The sequence below is a fragment of the Mobula hypostoma genome, chromosome 28, assembly GCF_963921235.1.
Source record: "Mobula hypostoma chromosome 28, sMobHyp1.1, whole genome shotgun sequence".
NCBI classification, from domain to species: Eukaryota; Metazoa; Chordata; class Chondrichthyes; order Myliobatiformes; family Myliobatidae; genus Mobula; species Mobula hypostoma.
In genome coordinates, this window is record NC_086124.1 from 1607248 (window position 1) to 1632500 (window position 25253).

The 25253-nt window shown below is 43.4% G+C and overlaps 2 protein-coding genes across 2 annotated transcripts in view; one reads left to right on the forward strand and one right to left on the reverse strand.

The window, feature by feature from the left end:
- Nucleotides 1-655: 655 nt before the first annotated feature.
- eif3i (eukaryotic translation initiation factor 3, subunit I) lies at nucleotides 656-17862 on the reverse strand. Its single transcript, XM_063034856.1, has 11 exons — nucleotides 17754-17862; nucleotides 16734-16826; nucleotides 14675-14762; nucleotides 13456-13521; nucleotides 10884-11033; nucleotides 9130-9257; nucleotides 7735-7845; nucleotides 6156-6245; nucleotides 4090-4163; nucleotides 2837-2929; nucleotides 656-807 (listed from the first exon to the last, which is right to left on the reverse strand). Exons 1-11 carry the CDS (start codon nucleotides 17754-17756, stop codon nucleotides 726-728), a joined length of 978 nt encoding a protein of 325 aa, XP_062890926.1. The 5' UTR covers nucleotides 17757-17862; the 3' UTR covers nucleotides 656-725.
- The window catches only part of tmem234 (transmembrane protein 234), a 23619-nt gene continuing 16158 nt past the window's right edge, over nucleotides 17793-25253 (forward strand). Inside the window, exons 1-2 of the mRNA XM_063034857.1 lie at nucleotides 17793-17885; nucleotides 23435-23586. Coding sequence (XP_062890927.1) covers nucleotides 17873-17885; nucleotides 23435-23586 — 165 coding nt within the window. The 5' untranslated portion in view covers nucleotides 17793-17872. The remainder of the gene's footprint in view (nucleotides 17886-23434; nucleotides 23587-25253) is intronic.

A 25253-nucleotide genomic window follows, 5' to 3' on the forward strand; every position in this document is an offset into this window, starting at 1 on the left:
CAAAGGAGGTTATGAAAATAATTCCAAGATTGAAAGGCTTTTCATGCGAGGAGCATTTGTTGGCTTTGTGCCTGTACTCATTGGAGTTCAGAGGAATGAGGGAGAACCTCATTGAAACCTATTGAATGTTGAAAGACCTCAATAGGATGCTTCATATAGTGGGGGAGTTTCATACCAGAGGACACAGCCTCAGAATAGAGAGGCATCCTTTTAGAATGGAGATGGGGAGGAATTTCTTAAGCCAGAGAGTGGTGAACTTCATTGCTAATTTTTGCTGACAATCCACTGCATGCGGAACAGGACTTCAGCAAAACGTAGCTGATCATTTCAACAAAATCCAGCACAAAGCATTAAAAATAACCACAACCAATTTAGAAACTCAAAATACCAAATCTTTATTTTGGGGTATTTGTGACACAATCCTTTATTCCCCTGGATGAAATTGGAACACAATTTATAAGATAACAACTCATAAATAAACAATGTAACTCCATCAAGGAACATCAATCAATAGTGACTTTGGCAAACTGGTCTGCAAAGTGATAGCAAGCTCTTCCACTTAAGTCTTTGTGCAAAGTTGCAGTTAAACTAAGTCATGTTCTCTTGGTAAAGTAGAGGAATTGGATAAATGAAATAAAATCATAAACGCGGCCAACATTCTTCAGTATTTATTTAACAAAATAAACCCTCCGTTACAATTCAGAAGCAACGCTTTCCTTCACATCTTAAAATTCCATCTCAAATTCAAAGTACTGTGGGTCAAAGTGATGGATTCTCACGTAACCATCTTCTCCTCCACTGCTGTAGCTGTAAACAAGAGAAAGCACTGTTAAAACAGGCTCTGCAGCATACCAGACCACCCCACAGCGTGGACTGAGTTAGGTTTCACGCTCTCCACCCCATTCTTCACACTGTGACAATTTTCTAACAGAACGTTACCTCACACATTCAGAACAATTTATCATGTGTACAAGACATACAGCAGATATACAACCAACACACCCGAGGATGTGCTGGGAGCAGCCTGCAAGCGCCTGCATCAACATAGCATATCTATAATGCCCAGCAGAACAACACAAAACAACATTGAAACAAATCCCTTCACCACCCATCCACTCAGACAGACAAAGGCCGCCAACTTTCCAACCTCAGGGACACCAGTCCTTGGCCCCTGGACTCTCAGACACAGTCAGAGAACAGTACAGCACAGGTAGGCCCTTTGGCCCATCCAATCCATGTTGAACCACTTAAATTGCCGCGTCCTAGCGACCTGCACCTGAACCACTGCCCTACCGTCCATGTACCTACTCAACATCTCTTAAACATTGAAAATGTTGACATCCGGTCTCAACTTCGGACTTCACTCCAGGACTCGCCAATAAGCAGTTCTACCTTCAGCATGTCTTTGGGGCGAGGTCTGCAGTTGGAGGCCAAACGTCTGTGAGCTACAGTTACACAGCATGTGGTCTCTCACTGTCTACTCTCCTTTGTACAGGGACGGGCAGATGACTATCCAAAACAGTGCTGAGACTCATTTGCCTGAACTCGGACAGACCACATTTCTGGTGGTACTGGTCATAACTTGGAGTTCTAGAGCAGCTGGTTCAGCCCACAGAAGGTCAGTAACTAGTACAGTGAGGGAAATAAGCAAAACTCAATCAGGTTGCCCCTTTGGAAAGGAATAAACAATAAAAACACTTTTAAAATTGATTTTAAAGGATGTGCAGGCATTAGAGAGGGTCCAGAGGAGGTTTATGAGAATGATCTTGGGAAATAAAGTCTTTAAATATAGGGAGTGTTTGATGACTTTGGGCCTGTACTTGCTGGGAGTTTAGAAGAATGAGGAGGGATTTCATTGAAACCTATCGTATATATTCACTCCTGCTAAAGGGTTTCGGCCTGAAATGTCGACTGTACTCTTTTCCATAGATGCTGCCTGGCCTGTTGAGTTCCTCCAGCATTTTGTGTGTGTTGTTTTAATATTGAAAGGTCTGGATACAGTGGATGTCGAGAGGGCGTTTCCAACAGTGGGAGTCAAGGATCAGAGGGCACAGCCTCAGAATAGGTGTGACTTTAGAACAGAGGTGAGGAGGGATCTCCTGAGCCAGAGAGTGGTGAATCTGTGGAATTTATTGCCACGGATGGCTGTGAAGGACAAGTCATTGGGTATATCTAAAGCGGAAGTTCTTGATTAGTCAGGGTGTCAAAGGTTACCGGAGAAGGCAGGTGAATGGGGTTGAGGGGGATAATAAATCAGTCATGATGGAATGGCAGGGCAGATCTGAAGGGCCAAAATGGGCTAGTTTATCCTATTATGGTCTTATTTAAACTTATTTAATCTTTTAATATAGCCAAGAGAATATTTTTAATAACTTTCAACATTACAAATGTAAGAGGGATTCACTGACATGAATCTGTTGGTAGTTTCGGAAGTGGTGGTCTTACAGGCTGCCACATCAGTCTGAAGGTGCAGGTTCTCACCAGTCAGGACCCTCTCCTACAGACCAAACTGCTGCTGCAGGCAAGTTCAGGCAGAGGAGAGGCACAGTAGGTACCTCATCCCTGATCAAGGCGAGCCAGCTTCTGATCAAAAGCTAAATTCAAAAGGAAAAGGGGCTTTTCTTTCATCGATTGTGTAGACTAATTCCTATAATTTATGCAGCAAGATTACCAGTCAACTAAATACAAACTGCCTACATCAGAGTCAGAAACAGAAGCCTGAAGATAGCACTGTATTAAACACAAGCACAGTTGAAGTGTGCTATAATCTGTCTGTAAACAATGGAACTGAAACATTTACTGACAAACTGCATTTCATGTTATTGCACCTACATACCTTTTCCCATCTGGATGGAAAGCGACGCTGTTGATTGGGCCAAAGTGACCTTTCACCCTGCCAAACTCCTCTTCAAACGACAAATGGAAAAATCTGAAAAGGAAGGAATTTACTGTTTAATTGTAAGAATGAACAGCAGGACAGAATCCTTTTACTGTTACCACTGGGCATCATCTCTGAAATCAGGACAGAGTCATCAAATCAACATGCACCACATGCCAGAGGAACTCAGCAGGTCCGAGTGGGGAATTGAAGAGGAAGGAATGAGGAGAGAAAAAAAATACTACTGTAAGTTGGTGAAATTGATGTTCATGCCATCAGGTTGGAGGCTACCTAGATGGAATATGAAGTGTTGATCCTCCAACCTGAGAGTGGCCTTATCATGACAGAAGAGGCGGCCACGGACCGACATGTCAGAATGGGAATAGGGATGGGAATTTAAATGGTTGGCCACTAGGAAATGCTGCTTTTTGCTGATGGAGCAATGGTGTCTCCGAAAGTGAACCTCAGATACTCAGGGTTCCAAAGCCGTTTTCAATGAAGGGCAGTCCAACAAAAAGTGTGAATGATGAACGAGATCCTAGGTGTCAACATCACCGACAGCTGTCCTGGTCCAATCACAGAGATGTCATGACCAAGAAAGCTCACCCACACCTTACCTCCTCAAGAGGCTAAAAAAAAATTCAGCATGTCTGCATGGGACAACAAGGAACTGCAAAGTTATGGACACAACTCAGCACATCACAGGGTCAACCTCCCTTCTATTGACTTCCCGCTGCCTCAGAAAAGCAGTCAATACAATCAAGGACCCTATCTACCCTGGACATTCTCTCCTCTCCATTCTCCCATCGGGCACGCATCATCAAGCTCAAGGACAGCTCCTACCTCAGTCATCAGACTCCTGAACAAACTTCGCATGAGACAAAATGGCGTCTTGACCTCACAATCTATAATCTCATTATGATCATTTATCTGCACTGCACTCTGCCAGTAGCTTTTACACTGTATTCTGCATTATTGTTTTACCGTATTGCACCTGGATGCACTGTGTAATGATTTGATCTGTATGAACAAGCTTTCAACTGTATCTTGGTACATGTGACAATAATAAAACAATTCCAATACCACACAAGGCTGAATCACATGAAGTCTCCCTTCAGTATTCCACTGCTGAAAGAATGGACAGAAACCTTTGCAAACAAGTGCAGATTAAACTTGGAAAATGTGCAATTAGCAACATCATTGTTACATACCGAGCTTCAAACTTCCCAATTCTGGTAGAGGTGGTTGTTACGTCCATGGCTTCCTGACCACCACCAAGGACCACCTAGCAAAACAAATCTGCTGTTAGAGCATTAATCACACAGTGATCTAAAGGGTGAACAAATATAGTGCGATCCCATTCACTGGTCACATAAAACATACTGTGAAATACATTTTGGAGCAGGAAAAAACACTCCCAAACACAGGGTAAAAAAAATATCAGCAATAACTGGAGATGAATTATGTGGGCAAAGATTCTGCCGAATTCAGTTTTCAAATTCATCATGGGCATAATCCTCCCCACCACAGGACATCTTCTCTCCACTGAGTGTATCTTCATGAGGTGGTGCCTCAAGGCAGTGGCCTCCATCGCTCAGGGTCTTCATCCGGGACATGCCTTCTTCTTATTACTATCATTGGGGAGAGGGTACAGGAGCTTGAAGACACACAGTCAACATTTTAGGAACAGCTTCTGCCCCTCCGTCATCAGGTTTCTGAACGAACCCTCGAACACTACCTCACTATTCGTCTTTCGCAGTTTTTGTAATTTATAGCTTTTATGTCTTGTACCATATTGCTGTCAGAAAACAATACATTTCACAACACATGTCAGCAGATCCTGAAATCCTGAGACACGATTAAGGCCTGTATATGAAATAAGATTTATTTTTAAATCAGATGCAAAATATGATCCAATTTTTAGTGATAACACCAAAAACCAGCCTTCACAGCTCACTGTGAGCTGCACAGAAAATCTATTTTAGCATCAACACTACCCAGCTCAGCATTGGATATGGTCAATTACAGAATGCTATTTCTCAGGCATCACCATATCCTGTTTTGGTCACACAGATCTTGTTAAGATGTTTTACTTTGTCACCATCAGTGCTTTGTGTCACAAAATGACACCAACAGTGTAAACAGGAAGAATGTGACAAACGCAAGAGGTTCTGCAGATGCTGGAAATCCAGGGTGCAACACTCAAAATGCTGGAGGAACTCAGCACGACAGGCTCCATCTTTAGAGAACAGTAAAAAGTCGATGTCTTGGTCTGAGACCCTTCATCAGAACAAAAGTGTGTTCATGATCAAAATGGAGACACCAGAGACCACAGACGCTGGAATCTGAAGCAACAATCTGCTGAGGAACTCAGCGGGTCGAATGGCATCAGTGAGGGGTAGAGAGGAGGGTGCAGAATTGTTGAGATTTCAAGTTGAAATCCTGTACCTAAACTTAAAATGCAGAGGGGAGACAGCCAGTATGAGAGAGGGAGAGTGGTGAGACAGGAGTCCGAGCTGATTGGTGGACTGAGAGAGATGACAGATGATGGGCAGGTTATTCCAAGTAGTCCATTTTGCAAAAACAGTCCACTTGTGTACTGGAAATGACATTAAACCATTTGATAGAGGTATACAAAATTAAGAGGGGTATAGATGGGGTAAATGAAAGCAGGCTTTTTCCAGAGGTTAGGTGAATGGGTTAAAGGTGAAAGGTGAAAAGTTTAAGGGGAACATGAGGGGGAACTTCTTCACTCAGAGGGTGGTGAGTGTGGAATGAGCTGCCAGCACAAGTGGTGCATGTGAGTTCCATTTCAACGTTTAAGAGAAGTTTGAATAGATATGTGGGCGGGAGGGTATGGAGGGCTATGGTCCCGGCACAGGTCAATGTGAGTATGCAGTTTAAATAGTCCAGCACAGACTGGGCTGAAGGGCCCGTCTCTGTGCTGTACTTTTCTATGACTCTGAATTATGAAACAACCAAAACGAATTGTGCTCAATAAGCCACCTCCTTCATGGTCCACATGTACAATCTTAGTTATGTATGGATACGAGTGGTTAATTACAACTCTGCAGCATGACCAGAATTATCTAAGCAGTGCTCTGGTTTGCTGCCCAACCTGTTACCGTTTGGATTAGCCTTTGTTTCTCCTCTCCAAAGATATAATGAGCAAGGAAGAGTGAAGTATTTTATAGATAATGATTTAAAGCACAAACCCAAGAAGCTAACATCGCTTTAAGGATCAAAAATGCTGTTGGACATAATACAATCAACTTACATGCTCCACAGAAGGTGAAATAGCAGCAGAATTCACAGGTCGCTCAGTCCTGAACGTTTTCAAGTGCTCCAAACTCGCGGAATCGAACAGCTGTAATAGAGAAAATCCATGGCTAAGAGCAGAAAGGCTTCTGTTTTTACCAGTCAAACCTACGTGCAAAGGCCAAATGATGTGGTCCTGCCCTCACGACAGGCGCCAAGGTTCAGCCAATGTTTCCCATGACGCGGAAAAGCAGATGCTTTGTCACAGCTGGCCAGGCTCACCAGCAGCTCAACAAGATATGACCACAGCCAGTTAAATTCTCCTCATTAAAGAACAAATTGAATCTGAGTAGATTTGATCGGCCAATTGGCCTAATTCTGCTTTAAAAAGAATCCTACAAAATGTGATGTTACAGAACAAAATTATTTTCACCATTTGATCTGTTTATTTGCTGATCCTTAGGATTCTTCCAGGAATCAAGAATGGGGAGCAGTCTCAATTCTTTAACAATCATTTATTTTAGAGTACAAACAAACATACAAATACTAAAGCACTGGTGAGGCCTCACTTGGAGTACTGTGAGCAGTTCTGGCCCCTCATCTTAGGAAGGATGTGCTGACATTGAAGAGGGTTCAAAGGAGATTCACAGAAGTGATTCCAGGTTTGAACGGCTTGTCATATGAAGAGCGGTTGATGGCTCTGGGCCTGTATTCACTAGAATTCAGAAGAATGAGGGGTAACCTCATAGAAACCCATCGGATGGTGAAAAGCCTTGATAGGGTGGATGTGGAGAGGATGTTTCCTCTGGTGGGAAAGTCTAAGATCAGAGGACACAGTCTTGGAATAGAGGGGCATCTGCTTAGAACAGAGTTGAAGAATTTCTTTAGCCAGAGAGTGGGGAATCCGTAGAATTCTTTGCCACAAGCAGCCGTGGAGGCCAAGTCTTTATGTCTATAAGACAGAGTGTCTGATAGACTCTTGATTCGTCCGGGTATGAAGGGATATGGGGAAAAGGTAGGAGATTGGGACTGAGAAAAAAATTGGATCAGTCATGATGAAATGGTGGAAGAGACACGATGGACCAAAATGGCCTAATTCTGCTCCTTATACCTTACGGTCAAACTAAATAAGGAGCTAAGATGGATGAACAACAAAGGAGGGGAAGGTAAAAGAAGAGTAAAAGCGGCAAAGATAGTGCCTCTGAAAAATCCATCACTTTTTATAATCCAGATAACAAAAATCCCTTAGATAAGAATAAACAAACCAATTGTTACACAATTACATCACATGGGCAATATGTTAATATTTAGCCAATAAAAAATTAGGTGATAAACCGTTAAACTAATGGCTATACCATTTTCTGCTAGTAAGTGGGGATGAACCACCACACACTGAAAAATATGAGCTTGTTAAAAGGTACGTGACTAAAATACAACTTTAGTAGAAGTACAAATTTTATAAAAAGTATTAAAAAAGTGGTTTCCAACACTCTTCTGCACACATTTCAGTTGGAGCGGAGTGGTTTAAATCCAGTTGAATTTACAGTTTAGCTTACTCCAGTGGTAATGTCTGGAGTAAAGTGTTACACATTGCTTACCTTAGCAGTATTATCCTTCGAAGCAGTGATAAACATGGTTAGGTCCAACGACGTCTGGATGTCATTAATTTGCTTGGTGTGCTCTTTTGCTTTAGAAATTACTTCCCCAGACTGTCACAAGTCACAAAAAATTAAATGAAATGTTAATTACAACCAAAATACTAAAAGACAGTAACATGAACTTTAGACATGTGGGATTAGATAAGGACAGAGAATAATGCCGACACAATGGTCTGAATGGCCTGTTTCTACGTTGTACAAATATATAATTCTAGTTTCTGGGTCTTTTTTATTCTAATGCTTATTATTCACTTCTCAATTAAGTGCAATGCTACTATAATCTCCTGGGGCTAGATCAGAAGGTCAATTTAGATACTTACGGAGATAAAGACTGATCCCTGTGGAAAAGCCAAGTGAGAGAAAGGTAAAGATGATGGTTTGGCGGTAGGATCCCATTGAACATGGCAAAAGTCGTGGAGAATGATGTGCTGGATACAGAGGTTCATGGGTGGTCAATAGGGACAAAAGGAACTCTATCCCTGTTAAGGTGGTGGAAAGATGGGGATTTGGTACAGAACAGGAGTTGAGTGCAGGAACTGCCATATTAAATGGTGGGGTCAACTAGGTCCTCTCGCCCCTACTTTGAACTTTTCCATTATAAGGTGTTGATCACTGCCCATGAAGTGAGTTGCAGAAAATGCTCTCGCTAGATGCTGACAGTCATTAGTCTCTGCTTCCTTGGGAGTCTGCAGAGATTCAGCATGACATCTAAAACTTCGACAAACTTCTACAGATGTGTAGTGTCGAATCTATTGAGTGGCTGCATCACAGCCTGGTATGGAAACATCAATGCCCTTGAACGGAAAATGCTACAAAATGTAGTAAATACAGCCCAGCTCGTCACAGGAAAAGCCCTCCCCCCCCCCAACCACTGAGCACATCTACACAAAACACCGTCATAGGAAAGCAGCATCCATCATCAGAGATCCTCAGCACCCAGGACATGCTCTTTTCTCACTGCTGCCATCAGGTAGGCACAGGTGCCTCAGAAATCACACCACCAGTTTCGAGAACAGTTATTACCCCTCAACCAACAGGCTCTTGAATAAAAGTGGATAACTACATCCACTTGCCCAATCCCACAGAAAATGATATCACTTTAAGGACTCTTTATCTCATGTTCTCATCATTTATTGCAATTTATTTATATTTGCACTTGCAGTTTCTTGTCTTCTGCACTCTGGTTGATCTTTCATTGATCCTGTTACTGTTACTGTTCTGTAGATTTGCAGAGTGTGCCCCCAGGTAAATAAATGTCAGGGTTGTATATGGTGATATATATGTACTTTGATAATAAAACTTACTTTGAACTTTGAATCATTAGTTTATTTGTACCTTAGCACTGAACTGCACCAATTCACCGTTCTCGTGCCCTGCAATGACAAATTCTCCGAGAGGTCCCCAAACAGCACTTGTGATCTTCGATTCATTGGCCGAGACCTTCATGTACGGTTCATTATTACCTAAAGTTTAACAGGACATTAACAATAAGGTAAACGTTCCAGACTAGCTTACAGCTCCACAATGCTTTGCATGTGCAGAGAAACTGTAGCTGAATACAGCCAAGTAATCAAAGTCCAGACAGCAGTATAGGTAATACAGCAATCGACATATACAATGCAAACTGCAAAGACAGCCAACATGATAGGAAACAAAATAATATTCAGGACTGATTAACTAAGATGCCAGGGATAATTCCACTACCTATTACAAAAAGTGCCACAAACGCTTGTAGGTACTTGCAAAAAGACAGGCATTTCCTTGCTTTAATATCCTGTTCGAATGACTGCATCTCTGATGGTCAAGCACTCCCCAGAGTCTGGCATGGGCTTGAGCTCGGAGACCAGCCATCACACCAGACGTGACCTGACAGGTGACAACACAGGCAAAAACGCTGGCCTTGTGAGCACTCATGAATTTACAAGTTAGACCAACAAGACAACTTCATCAAATCAAGCAACTAGACACTTCCAACTGACAATTCATTTTAATTAGCAGAGCATTAAAATAAGTGACTGTTAATTATGGATTCTTTACTTTGAATTATAAAACCTGAGGTGTAACACCAAATGTAAAAGCATATGAGATTCAACTGCTTTCTACGGGAACATCACAGAATCTTTCCATTTAGGAAATGTGGACGCTGAAGCTGTCAGTTGTTATCTATACGTTCTATATGTTGGAAATGAATACAGGAGGCATCAATTAATGCACCAACTCAAAGCCGTTCCCTGCCAACTACCACTATTTTACTCAGACGAGTTGTCCTAATCCAGGGGTTCCCACCCTTTCTTATGTCATGGACCAATACCATTAAGCAAGGAGTCCATGGACCACAGGACGGGAACCAAGACTACAAGATATAGGAGCAGAAACAGGTTATTTGGCCCATTGAGTTTGCTCATCGTGACTGATGTACTATCCCTCCGCACCAGTCAGCTGCCTTCTTCCCATACTGCTTCATGCCCTGACCCATCAAGGATCATCAACCTCTGCCTCAAATATTCATAAAGACTTGGCCTCCACAGCTGCCTGTGGCAACAAATTCCAGATTCACCGCACTCTAGCTAAAGAAATTCCTCCTCATCTCAGTTCTAAAAGGATGCACCTCCATTTTCAGGCTGTGTCCTCTGGTCTTAAGACACCCCCACCATAGGAAACATCCTCTCCACATTCACTCTATCCAGGCCTTTCTCCATTCAATAGGTTTCAGTGAGGTCACCCCTCATTCTTCTGAGTTCTAATGAATCTAGGCCCAGTCATCAAACGCTCTTCAATCCCGGAATCATTTTCACAAACCTCCTTTGAACCCTCACCAGTTTCAGCACATCCTTTCAAAGGAAAAGAGTCTAAAACTGCTCACGCACTCCAAGTGAAGCCTCACCAGAGATCTATAAAGCCTCAAGGTTACATTCTTGTTTTTATATTCTAGTCCTTTCAAAATGAATGATATAAAAAACCCTTCTAATCAATCAAACAGATTTTAAATATTTGACAGTCACCCAGCTTTTTAAAATACTTTTAAGGCAACCATCTCAGCAATGAGGATTTAAAAAAAAAAAAATCCTATTACAATGAACCTTGCTTACTTATTTGAGCAGGATCTCGGATGTCAAAGAAACTGACGTAACAATTGTAGCCCATCTGCTTGTCTGTTGAGAACATGATGATGTTGCCACTGAAGTCAAATCCACCCGTTCGGACAGCAGAACTGGTTTTAAACAAAGCGAGTTGCTTTCCTAATAACAAAAGCAATTGAATATGAATAAGGACAAACAGCACTGCAAATAACGAGACAAGAATATACATGAAAGAGAAATTTTAACAGATTCTAATGTTTGTTTTGCACAGATTTATTATCACGGGCAAACGCTGAGAAATTTGTTATGCAGCAGCAGTACATTGTAATAAAAACAAAAACTGTAAATTACAATCAACATGTACAGTTGCAAGGAAAAGTTTGTGAACCCTTTGCAATTATCTGGTTTTCTGCATTAATTACACATAAAATGTGGTCTGATCTTCATCTAAATCACAATAATTGGCAAACACAATCTGCCTAAACTAATAACACAAACAACTGTACTTCTCATCAATACTGAGTGCACCATTTAAACAATCACAGTCTAGGTTCAAAAAAGTATCTGAATCTCTGTGGTAATGCCTTCTACAAAAGCAATGAGATGAGATTGGGGGTGTGGGTTGTAGAGGGGCCCTGCCTGATAATAAAAAGACACACAAAGTCAGGTTACTGCTTGTCTCAAGAAAGATCTGTTTATGTGCACCATGCTTCGATCAAAATAACTTTCAGAGGACCTTGGAAAAAGAACTGTAGAGATGCACGAAGCTGGAAAAGGCTACAAAATCATTTCTAAAGACTTGAGTGTTCATCAGTCCACAGTAAGAATAGAAATAGGCTACAAATGGAGGAAATTCAGTACTGTTGCCACCCAGAGCAAAACATGCAATGTTGAAGGAGGTGAAAGAGAACCCAAGGGTAACAGCAGAAGACCTGCAGAAATCTCTAGAACTTGCTAAAGTCTCTGTTCATGTGTCCACTATAAGAAAAACCCTGAAAAAGAAAGGTGTTCATGGAAGGACACCAAAGAGGAAACCACTGTTCACCAAACAAAAACATTGCTGCATGTCTCAAGTTGTGAACCTGGATGAGCCACAACGCTCCTGGGACAATGCTCTGTGGACAGATGAGACAAATGTTGAACTTTTTGGCAGAAATGCACACTGCTATGTTTGGAAGAAAAAGGGCACTGCCCACCAAGACCAAAACCTCATCCCAATTGTGAAGCAGGGTGGATGGAGTATCATGGTTTGGGGCTGCGTTGCTGCCTCAGGGCCTGGACAGCTTGCAATCAGTGAAAGAACAACAAATTCAAAATTCCATCAAGGCATTTTACAGGAGAATGTCAGGGTAGTGATCCATCACCTGAAACTTAATAGAAGTTATGATTCAACAAGACAGCGATCTGAAACATGAATAAATCAACAGAATGGTTTAAAAAGAAAATTCATGTCTTAGAATAGGCAAGCCAGAGTCCAGACTTTAACCCAATTGAGATGTTGTTGCACGACCTAAAGAAGGGTGTTCATGCAAGTATCCTAGAAATACTGATGAACTAAAACAGTTTTGTACAGAGGAATGGTCTAAAATTCCTCTGCTATTGTGCAAGTTGGATCAGCAGCTACAGGAAATGTTTGGTGGAGGTTATTGCTAAAGGAGGTTCAACCAGTTATTAAATACAAGGATTCACGTACTTTTTCCAGCCTGGACTGTGTAAGATTAAACAATGTCTTCAATGAAGACATGAAAGGTACAATTGTTTGTGTGTTATTAGTTTAGTCAGTTTGTGTTTGTCTATTATTGTGACTTAGATGAAGATCAGACCACATTTTATGAGTAATTAATTCAGAAAACCAGGTAAATGCAAAGGGTTCACAAACTTTTTCTTGCACCTGTGAGGTCAAGAGTCCACCTCATCACACTAGGGAGTATTCGATGGTCTTCTAACAGCGGAGTTCCTCCTCATCTGTTATAAATGGACATCTCTCTGTTCTGAGACTGTGCCCTCTGGTCCTCAACTATCCCACTACAAGAACATCCTCTCCACATGCACTCCATCCCCCCTCCCTCCCACCGTCCTTCAAAACTCCCGCGAGTAGAGGCCCACAACCAACAAATACCCCTTCATTCTCATGAACGTCCTCTGCACTCTCTCCAATGTCAGCACATCCTTTCTTACACAAGGGGCCCAAAACTGCTCCCAATACTCCAAGAGCAGTCTGACCACTGCCTTGTAAAATCTTAGCATTACATCCTTGCTAATTCCTCTTGAAATTCAGAGTAGGAATTTCCTGATTCAAGCTTTCTTGGATGGTTCAACTCAGGTCGTATGATTCTGGGATAGATGTTTGCATTCAGTAAAGTTTAAGGCAGGAATAGGATAAAGGATTGGGCAGGCATTCAATCCTGGATCAACAGGTACAATTCTCACTTCACCAGTGGTTCAGCTGGCAAAGCCTCAAAGGTTACAAGCTCTTGCTAGAGAACAATGCCTTTAGAAAGAATGGAAAGAAATTAAGAAAGCTGGTATCACAAACAGAACTAAAAAATGCTTTTTAACATGCAGATATGCAAGTTCTCACCTGTTTCACAGTCCCAAAGTCTGCACGAGTTATCTGCAGAACCAGTCAACACTTGCTTTGTATCCCCTGATTATTAGATCAAGGACAATAAGAATCACCTGGTAGGAAACTGAAAGTTAAACACAGACATACACTGACGCTCAGTGTCAGAACAACCAAAGTATCTCCAGGGAGCATTTTCAGTTTCCTTGAGCAGTGACATTTCATTGTAATGAGAAAATGGTCAGGCAAATGCAATAAAGTTACAATTCAATGTCTGATCAACTTATTGATAATGAACTATTGCTGGGTAGCTAAAATTGTATAGATTCCCCTATGTCTTCAAATTATTTTACCAAACTTCTGAATTTTTTTGATAAAAAGCCACAGGTTTTCCTCTTATAATGACCATTCTAAACCTGAAGGATTAGATTGAAAATATTTATTTACAGTAATCCATAACCTTTTATGATTCTACAAAAACTGCACCAGCCCATCAGTCTTTGTAGAAGATGGCACTCAGAGAAATGGATCCCACAAATCGCAGGTGTCCAGCATCAAGATTCAGAGGTTAGAAGCTACTCAAAGCTTCTTCCACCCACAATAGATTTTCAGTCCTGTTACTGGGTAAACACACAGGACAGGAGGTATGCCCCCGTTTGAAAAACTGACATTATGAAATGAAGGAAGTGGTAAAATTCTCATAACTGTGGAAATAACTCAGTTTTACAATTTGTTCACCTTCAAGTTTCGAACAGTGTTCCCACTGAGAAGTTTTTAAAAATTTATGGAGATATAGCGCGGAACAAGCCCTTTCGTCCCTTCGAGCCACACTGCCCAGCAATTCCCAATTTAACCCCAGCCTAATCACAGGACAATTTACAAAGACCAATTAACCCACCAGCAGATACGTCTTTGGACTGTGGGAGGAAACTGGGGCACCCAGAGGAAACCCACACAAACTCCCTACAGGCAGCAGCAGGAATTGAACCTGGGTCACCTGTACAGTAAAGTGTTGTGCTAACCACTACGCTACCATGAATTCTGACACGTATAAATGGGACAACATGATGGGCAAAATTGCCATCTCCTGCATTGTGACTAAAACATATCAAGTGTTTTCCAAAACTCAGGGCAGCCCAAAGTAACCCTGAGGTAACGAAGTATTTACAGTATGTTCGTTAAATTTATCCGTGTTATTAGCTGAACAAACCCTAAACATAAATGGCAGGAAGGATACAGTCGACGTCCACGCACCACACTGCTCCTGTGTGGCCATTGTAAGTGCCCAGCCTCTCTCCATTCAAAGAATACCAGACGTTAACCACCTGTACCAGAGCAAAAAGCAAAGAAGCTATCGCGGTCTGCCAACATTAACCCCAAGAATTATATTCACTTCACACCTGTTATCACATATATACAGCTAGGGTGCCTAAGACCTTTGCACAGTACTGTAGTAATTTTATGTATTGCACTGTACTGCTGTTCCCCCCAAAAACAAACAAATTTCATGATGTATGTGAGTGGTAACACCTTTTCTGAGGTAAATTGTGGTAAATTAACCACAAACAATGAAGAAGTGAGCAAAGGCGAAGCGAATTCGAGGGATGAACTGTGCTGACAGGCTGCAGAATCGACACGAATGGAGTGAGCCATTCAGAGAGGAGAAATTGAGACAGAGCAGTTTCCGTGTCCGTACGGATGACCCAGGTACGAGGTTGGATCGTTCTCAGTGCCGAGACGATTTGGAAGAACCGAGACCGGCTTTGGGCCGGGTGGTATGGTTTAGGCTCAGAGCCTCTTGCTGCAGTGGTGCCTGGGCCTGGGTCCTAGTGGAAGGTAAGATGTGCTGTTTGGACAATTTAAACACCGGCCCAAATGAACCGGAAAGTCAGTGTTGGGATTGGCGCAGTGTTCACTCCTGTCTCCGTGGCACTGAGGCGATGACTGATGGCTGCTGGGTTCTGTGCCTGATGGACAGATATCGAGGCTTCGGGCCTACTCCGTGATTCGGAACTAAGGACTCATCTTCGTTCGGAATATTGTTCCACTGTTTGCATGATTTGTTCCCCCCTCTCTTCTCTGCATATTGGGCACTGGCCTTCATGTTTTTTAAATTGGGTTCTTTCGGGTTTCTCGCTTTGGCTGCTGGTAAGCCAGCAAATCTCAAGGGTGTATAATTTATACGTTCTTTAATCATAAATGTTCTTCCAAACTTTGAAAAACCTGATTCCGATATGGGCCTCTACTGTGGACTGAGAGTGGGAAGGGGGCAGCAAGTGGGGACCATGGTTGGGAAAAGGGGAAGGGAGCAGGAAGCACCAGAGAGACATTCTGTAATGGTCAATAAACCAATTGTTTGGAATCAAATGACTCTGCCCAGTGTCTCAGAGCTGGGTGTGTCTGCACAGTGAACAGGGGGAACGGGGCTTGTTCTGCTGTCACTGTTGCTTCTGATTTTCTGCTCAGCATTGCGGGCAGGCAGTCTATTCGTACTGAAATGTGTGGTGACACTTGTGGGCGGCCCCCAGCACATCCTTGGATTGTGTTGGTTTAATGCAAACAATGCATTTTGCTGTATGTTTCGATGTACATCTGGTAAATAAAATGAACCTGCATCTGATCTGAAATTCATCTGTTAAATCCAGCAATCAAGACACTTCAGTGTGCTGTCACGAACCAGATTTCACCTTTCACAGTTTGTGTACGGTACCGTGCACGTCTTACGCACATATGTATAACTTGGGTGGCTAAGATATTTGCACAGTACTGCATTTGTCAATGTGGAGCGGAGAGTGAGTTTGTAAATCTGGTGGGAGCCAACAATGTTGGGCATGATGAGGGTGGAGCGTCACAGGAGGGGTGTGGGACAGGTGGCGGAGGAGTTTCAGGGGCTGGGGGTGGCAACAAGCCCTGAGACACCAGGCAAGGGTATTTGATTCCAAACAATTGGTTTATTGATCATTACAGAATGTCTCTCTGGTGCTTCCTCCCCTCCCCTCTCCCTTCCCCTTTTCCCAAACATGATTCCTCTCTCTCTGCCCCCTTCCCATTCTCAGTCCACGATAGAGACCCATATCAGAAGCAGGTTTATCATCACTCACATATGTCATGACATTTTTTTTTTAGTGCAGTGCAATACATAAAATTACTACAGTATTGTGCAAAAATCTTGGGCATCCTAACTATGTATTGTAACATCACATATAGATTACACATTTGACCACTACCTCACAAAGTTATTACTGTTTAGTTCAGTATGGCAATGAGAATTCCATTGAAATTACACGTGTACTTACAGTGTCTTTCGCACAGGAGAACACCAAGTCTCCTTCTCTGTTGTATTTAATTTGTGTGATTGATCTTTCATGACCTTGTAACAGGATGGGTTTCTGACACAGGACAGAAAAAGGAAATTGATTACATTCAACAGATGATCCATTCGTTCTCTCCATGACCATGATTGTTCTCGGCAAATTTTTCTACAGAAGTGGCTTGCCATTGCCTCCTGGGCAGTGTCTTTATAAGACGGATGGCCCCAGCCGTTATCAATGCGCTTCAGAGATCGTCTGACTAGCGTCAGTGGTTAATAACCAGGACTCGTGACATGCACCACCTTCTCCCATGGCTTCATGCAACCCTGATGGAGACTAAGCAGGCCAGTAGAGGGAAGGAGCACCTTACAGCTCCTTTGCTATAGATGTATCTACACACCAAAACTCAGGCTGAGATATTAATTACTGAAAATGTACAATGTTGTGAACCTGTTATGAACCAGCCAAGTTCTCGGAACCTTACTGTTCTTCTAGCATTAATCTTTTCTCAAATGGTTTCCACAAAAACTCTCAAATAATTGAGCTGGTAAGCAATGTCACACGGATTCAGACTCATCTGGCCACTGTTTGGATTGACATGGCTGTCAGAAACATGACTCGGCCCCCAAAATCCATTCCACAGTCACAAGGAGCCCGTTCCAGTTTAATTCAATAGACACTGGCCTCATAAAGCTGAGCTGAAGATTCACTCCAGGCTGAAAGCGCAGAGGCTGTGTTACCCCGTGTGCAACATCAGTCATCGTTATCTATACATCAGGAACACGTTGGATAAACTGAACCAAAGATCCAGGGAGGCTTTGGTTATTCGGCCCATCGATTCTATGCTGCGGGTAAGGCCGAGCCCAAGGGTTGCATTCGCCGCCGAGGGGCCGGGGGCCTGTCGGAGGGCCCGTTAGCCCGGGTCTGGGGCAGGGCGGACCGAGCGAGGGTCCTCACCCCCATCACGCACACATACATTCCCCTCCGTCCCCGGTCCCCACCCACCATGGTGCCGCTGCCGGTTCGCTCCCTCCTCCGCCGCCGCCACACGGTGACCGGAAAGACCGCGCACGCCGCCGGAAGTGGCGCCGAAGGTGAAGGGTCAGGAGGCGGGTACTGCTGCCATGGCGACTGTGTGTGAGTGTCAGTGGGATTCTTTCCCCCGCCCTGTCCGCCGCCGCTCGGCCCGTCAGAGCTGGTCTACCCCTTTTCCCTTTACCACTCCGCGGCTGCTCGATGGGGGTGGGGGGAGACGGTTGGCTCCTACAGGGCTGGCTGGCGGGCGGGAATGCGAGGCCTCGGTCCGGGGAGAGGATAGTGACAGCGGGTCGCCGGGGAGGGCACGCCATCTTAACCCGCTCCGGCCTCTCTCCCCCGATGCCGTTATGAAGGTCTCCGGTCTGTCTGTCTGTCTCATTTTATCCTCTTGAGCAGCAGTGCGGGTGTTCACTATTCTGATTTCTCACCGACCGGTTGAACACAATCCTTCCTGTCTGACCTGAATTCCCATCTGTAAAATTCCTCCAGCTAACTACTTTTGAAGTTGGAGTACAACAGGCTGTTCGGCCCACAATGTTCTGCTGGACCAGCTAAGAAGTAAATTAAAAAAAACCCAAACAATAATATCACTTACCTGTACTATGTCCATAACCACCCCATCTTCCATATGTACATGTGCCAATGTACACTTTCCAAATGTCTCTTAAAAGCCTCTGATATATTTGTCTCTACCACCACGCCAGGCAGTGCATTCCAGGCATCCACCACTCTCTGAGTAAAATACTTACCCCTCACATCCCCCTTTGAACCTGTGCCCTCTCACCTTCAATATATTCCCTCTGTTATTATACATTTCAACCCTGGAAAACAGATACTCCCTGTCTACTCTATCTATCCTCTCATAATCTTGTAAACCTCAATTCCTAAATGGACATTGAATCCATGAATCTTACTTGCATTGTACTGTTGCTGCTAAGTTAACAAATTTCAGGACTCATGTCAGTGATATTAAACCTGATTCTAATTCTGAGATCTCCCCTCAGCCTCTGGCGCTCCAGTGAAGACAACCCAAGTTTATCCAGCCTCTCGTGATAGCACATGCTCTCTAAACCAGGAAGCGTCCTGGTAAACCTCTTCTGCACCCTCTCCAAAATCTCAACATCCTTCCTATAGTGGAGTGACCAGAACCTTATGCAATACTCCAGATGTGGCCTAACTGGAGTTTTATACAGTTGACCTCTTGACTTTTGAACTCAGTGTCTTGACTAATAAAAGAAAGCATTCCCTAAGCCTTATAAGATGATTCTTCAGTGAATGTGAAAGCCTATTTGCTGGGTAAATTAAAATGATTTCTTTTATCCATCGCATTCTATTGTTAAAACCCCAGTAGTGCTTGAATTTCTGATCAAGCCAAGGTTGAGTTTTAGTTTGCTGCCTATTACACCGCTGGCGTTTAGGACAGCAATGAAGGTCCTCCATCTCTGGCGGTGTTCAGGGCTTCCTTCATCGTGTCAGTAGCTTCCTCTCGGTTTTCACTACTGTCAGTCATACAAGTCCCTTGTGGAGAGTCAGGAATAATGTCACATTCTGATATAGAAAGATTCTTCATTGCTGTTTCTGTAACAATTTTGTTTTACCAGTCAGGATTGTTAGCCCTGAGCTGAACCCCCAAACCTGGAGGATTGGTGGGCCACTCTTGTCTGTCCTCTACCCTTTGACCTGTTTGGCATGGGTGACGCTACCAAGAGCCAAAGCATAAAGTCCTGATGAAGGGTCTCGGCCCGAAACGTCGACTGCACCTCTTCCTAGAGATGCTGCCTGGCCTGCTGTGTTCACCAGCAACTTTTATGTGTGTTGCCAAAGCATAAAACCCTGACTCCAGCCAACACAGCTCTCCGGGTCATTGAGGCACACAAGCCTCCAAACCCTACGACAAGGTTGTGGTCTTCTTGGAGAAATCCAAGGTTGAAAGCAGATTGAAAAGGCTTGGGAGAATAATGGACTTCAACAGAAGTTGTGAAAGAGGTGGCTGGTGGAACAATTGATGCACTTGCTTTAGTTTAGATTGTAGAACAGAGTCAAAGTTCACAGTATATTTTATTATCAAAATATATATAGTTTATCTTTGAGATTTGTTTCCTTACAGGCTGACATGAAATGGAATAGGATGGAATAGTCATCTTAAATCGGAAAGTTACAGGGAAGTGAGAAGGGGCATAGGATTGGTGTGATTTCTCTGATAGCTGGCATAGATACGATGGGCCAAATAGTCTCCTCTGTCATAACATATGTGAAATGTAAAAATATGGGATTGTAAGAGAAGTTTTATCTTCAGGATTTAAGCTGGGTATGATGATGTGTGGCAGGGTGGAGGTGTGTCTCTACCAATGGAGGTGTAAGGTGTGCCCTCCCTCCGCCAGCCTGCGGGTCACCCTTGGACAAGGTGTAGCACCTGCTTAACCCCCCAAACCCCAATCGGGGTCACATGAAGCCATGGGAGTAGGTGGTGGATGGTCGTACGAGCAGCTGATGCGTATCACAAGTCCTGGTTATGTGACCACTGACACCAGGCAGACAGCCTCTGAAGAGTATTGATAATGGCTGGGGTCACCTGTCTTGTAAAGACACTGCCCAGAAGCAGGCAATGGCAAACCACTTCCGTCGAAAAGTTTGCCAAGAACAATCATGGTCAAAGATCATCAGCACCCACATCATCCGACACAGCACATGATGATGTCATATGACACAGCACATAATAATGATGATGATGATGACAAATGTAATGTCTTTAACCTGGAAGTTAAAAAGTGAAATTGTTGAAAATCCTCAGTAGGTCAAGCTGTATTGGAGGAAAGAGGAACAATTGATGGTTCTTCATAAGAATTTGCCCTCTGACTCTGGTGGAGGCTTTGAGTTCCTCTAACGTTTTAAGACCATAAGACCATAAGACAAAGGAGCAGAAGTAGGCCATTCGGCCCATCGAGTCTGCTTCGCCATTTTATCATGAGCTGATCCATTTTATCCTATTTAGTCCCACTGCCCCGCCTTCTCACCATAACCTTTGATGCCCTGGCTACTCAGATACCTATCAATCTCTGCCTTAAATACACCCAATGACTTGGCCTCCACTGCTGCCCGTGGCAACAAATTCCATAGATTCATCACCCTCTGACTAAAAAAATTTTTTCGCATTTCTGTTCTGAAAGGGCGCCCTTCAATCCTGAAGTCATGCCCTCTTGTACTAGACTCCCCCATCATGGGAAACAACTTTGCCACATCCACTCTGTCCATGCCTTTTAACATTCGAAATGTTTCTATGAGGTCTCCCCTCATTCTTCTAAACTCCAAGGAATACAGTCCAAGAGCGGACAAACGTTCCTCATATGTCAACCCTCTCATTCCCGGAATCATTCTAGTGAATCTTCTCTGTACCCTCTCCAACGTCAGCACATCCTTTCTTAAATAAGGAGACCAAAACTGCCCACAGTACTCCAAGTGAGGTCTCACCAGCGCCTTATAGAGCCTCAACATCACATCCCTGCTCCTATACTCTATTCCTCTAGAAATGAATGCCAACATTGCATTCGCCTTCTTCACTACCGACTCAACCTGGAGGTTAACTTTAAGGGAATCCTATACGAGGATTCCCAAGTCCCTTTGCATCTCAGAACTTTGAATTCTTTCCCCATTTAAATAATAGTCTGCCCGTTTATTTTTTCTGCCAAAGTGCATAACCATACACTTTCCAACATTGTACTTCTCTGCCCATTCTTCCAATCTATCCAAGTCTCTCTGCAGACTCTCCGTTTCCTCAGCACTACTGGCCCCTCCACCTATCTTCGTATCGTCAGCAAACTTAGCCACAAAGCCATCTATTCCATAATCCAAATCGTTGATGTACAATGTAAAAAGAAGCGGCCCCAACGCTGATCCCTGTGGAACACCACTGGTAACCGGCAGCCAACCAGAATAGGATCCCTTTATTCCCACTCTCTGTTTCCTGCCAATCAGCCAATGCTCTATCCACGTATGTAACTTTCCTGTAATTCCATGGGCTGTTATCTTGTTAAGCAGCCTCATGTGTGGCACCTTGTCAAAGGCCTTCTGAAAATCCAAATATACAACATCCACTGCATCTCCCTCGTCTAGCCTACTGGTAATTTCTTCAAAAAATTGTAATAGGTTTGTCAGGCAGGATTTTCCTTTAAGGAATCCATGCTGAGTTCTGCCTATCTTGTCATATGCCTCCAGGTACTCTGTAACCTCATCCTTGATAATCGACTCCAACAACTTCCCAACCACCGACGTCAAGCTAACAGGTCTATAATTTCCTTTTTGCTTCCTTGCCCCCTTCTTAAATAGCGGAGTGACATTTGCAATCTTCCAGTCTTCCGGAGCCATGCCAGAATCTATCGATTTTTGAAAGATCATCGCTAATGCCTCCGCAATCTCCACAGCTACTTCCTTCAGAACACAAGGGTGCATTCCATCTGGTCCAGGAGATTTATCGACCTTTAGCCTATTCAGCTTCCTGAGTACTTTCTCTGTCGTAATTGTGACTGCGCACACTTCTCTTCCCTGCCACCCTTGAGTGTCCGGTATCCTGCTGTCTTCCTCAGTGAAGACTGATGCAAAATACTTGTTCAGTTCCTCTGCCATCTCCTCATCTCCCATTACAATTTCTCCAGTATCATTTTCTATCGGTCCTATATCTACTCTCACCTGTCTTTTACTCTTTATATACTTGAAAAAGCTTTTAGTATCCTTTTTGATATTATTTGCTAGTTTCCTTTCATAGTTAATCTTTTCTCTCTTAATGACCTTCTTGGTTTCCTTTTGTAAGGTTTTAAAAACTTCCCAATCCTCTGTCTTCCCACTAATTTTTGCTTCCTTGTATGCCCTCTCCTTAGCTTTAACTTTGGCTTTGACTTCTCTTGTCAACCACGGTTGCATCCTTTTTCCACTCGAAAATTTCTTCTTTTTTGGAATATACCTGTCTTGCACATTCCTCATTTCTCGCATAAACTCCAGCCACTGCTGCTCTGCCGTCTTTCCCGCCAGTGTCTCTTTCCAGTCAACTTTGGCCAGTTCCTCTCTCATGCCACTGTAGTTTCCTTTATTCCACTGAAACACCGACACATCAGATTTCGGCTTCTCTTTTTCTAATTTCACAGTGAACTCAATCATGTTATGATCACTGCCTCCTAAGGGTTCCTTCACCTCAATCTCTCCAATCACCTCCGGTTCATTACACAGTACCCAATCCAGTACAGCCGATCCCCAGTGGGCTCAACAGCAAGCTGTTCTAAAAAGCCATCTCGCAGACATTCTACAAATTCTCTCTTTTGTGTGTGTGTGTGGTTTTGAGAATTATTCTGTTTCTGGTCATCTTGCTTGGCCTGAAGATGCATTTCCTGCAAGTTTAACTTGCTGCACAAGTTTGTAGCATTGAAACATTACATTGCACCCATACATACCTGTATACAATATTCTTTCTTCTCGGGCCGTCGTTCCCAGCTCTCCTGGTTCATGGTCACGGCCCATGCATAAAAAGGTTGGGAATTGCTGTTCTGCAGAGCAGGCATGTTCTAGAGGACTGGTCTAGTCGTAGGTGCAGAGGTTCCTTCTCTAACATGATGTATTAGTCAGTGAGCTGTCACTGAGAACTCCTGTGCTTTCTATTTCAGTGGAGGCTTCCTGCCTCATCCTGGTGGCACTGCTGTGGGGCGCAACCAACCCTTTCCTCAAGAAGGGCACTGAGGGCATAGAGAAGGTTAAGTCTGGGAACGCTGTCACTCAGCTGTTTGCAGAGATGAAATTTTTAATTTTTAATTACAAGGTAATGACATAATTTTGAAATTCCGTTCTAAGTGAGCTGCCTTTAAGATGAATAATATTATGCAGAGAAGTCTTCAATTTTAATCCTTTTTCATCCTTATTTAAGTCGGAATAAAATGTCTGTGTTGCTCTTTGGTGAAATTTTAGAGAATACTCTCCACCTCTGGCAGCTTTGAGCTACTGGTTTAGATGTTGCCTCTCTGCTGAATCTTGCCTCTTACTCACTAACTATTGTGGAATGGCGATCACTCCAGCTCCCTGCCTCTTGCCCCTCAGTCACGCTAACCCTCTACTTTCCTGATCAGGATCTTGCTCTCTGCTCGAATGTTTATTCCTGACTGAGCAGGCCTTTATTTTGCTGAGAATTTACTTCAAAATTAGTATCAAAGAGAAATGCCTAAATGAGAATAACTATTGTTGATAGGTTCTAGAAGCTAAAAATGTTAAATACACTTCCAACAGTGAGGCCTCACTTCTATATCAATTATTTTCCTACCTCTCAAATATATCCCAAAGTGTCTCAGGTGCAGTTAGTTACTTCTGAAATACAATAACTTTTGCTATTTGTGTAGCCCTTTCCTCAAAGATTAAAGATGAGTGTACTTGACCCTTGAACACCGAAATATATGTTGGAAAGCTTTGTCTGCGTTTGAGGGTGTGCCGGGGGCAGCCCACGTTTCCAATGCCAATATTAGCGTGCTGACAACTCTCTCTTTGGAAAGACAGTGTTGGGAATTGAACCCCGATTGTTGGTGCAGTAAAGCATTACACAATTGTGCTGCCCGCTTAATCAGTTCTTGATGATTCTGGATGAAAGGCAGGATTATTTTAGATTTAGGTAAATGCGATGTGCCTGACTACACAAATTGTATTAAATTTAAAGATAAAGATTGAAATGTGTCGTTTTTGCAAGTGTTGTGCTAATCCCTATGTTACCAATCTGCCCCCTACAGATACCCTGTGATGCTGTCACTGTCTGCAGCCTCCATCTCCAGTGTCCCCAGCTCAGACCTTCTCTTATCCACCAAAGAATTTCCCAACCCTATTCCTTCTCTCACTGCTCCCATATTCCACAACTTCAACTTCCCCATTTAGAATTATACAGCAATATAGCACGGAAACAGGCCCTTCAGCCCAACTCATCCATGCTAACCGTGGTGTGATCAAGCTAATCCTCATTTGTCTTCAGAGATTGTCTGCCTGGTGTCAGTGGTTGTGATCTGCACCGGCTGCTCATATGACCATCCACCACCTGCTCCCATGGCTTCACTTGACCCTGAATGGGGCGGGGGGGGGGCGCTAAGCAGGTTCTACTCCTTGTCCAAAAGGTGATCCGCAGGCTAACAGAGGGAAGGAGCGCCTTACACCTCTTTTGGTAGGGGTGTACCTCCACCCCGCCACCCAATTTCCAATAACACAATGACCAAAACTGTGCACAATACTGTACCCCAAGTGTGTTTCACTAACATCTTCTGCAACTGCAGCATAACAGCCTAACTTCTACTCTCATTGACCTGCTTGAAAAAGGCCAACATACAAAATATCTGCTTCACCACCGTGTCTACCTGTGCTCTAGTAAACTATGTGCTTGTATCCAAGGTCCCGCTGTGCTACATCACTCTCCAGGGTACTATTTAAGGCCTCCACTGGTTTGACTTGCTAAACTGC

What these genes read in the sequence shown, in the direction of transcription:
- eif3i (XM_063034856.1), bottom strand. An exon ending in CGAAGGATAATACTGCTAAG is followed by an intron (nt 6,246 to 7,734) that starts GTAAGCAATGTG and finishes TCTCTATTACAG; the next exon opens with CTGTTCGATTCCGCGAGTTT. An exon ending in ATTGGGAAGTTTGAAGCTCG is followed by an intron (nt 2,930 to 4,089) that starts GTATGTAACAAT and finishes CTTCCTTTTCAG; the next exon opens with ATTTTTCCATTTGTCGTTTG.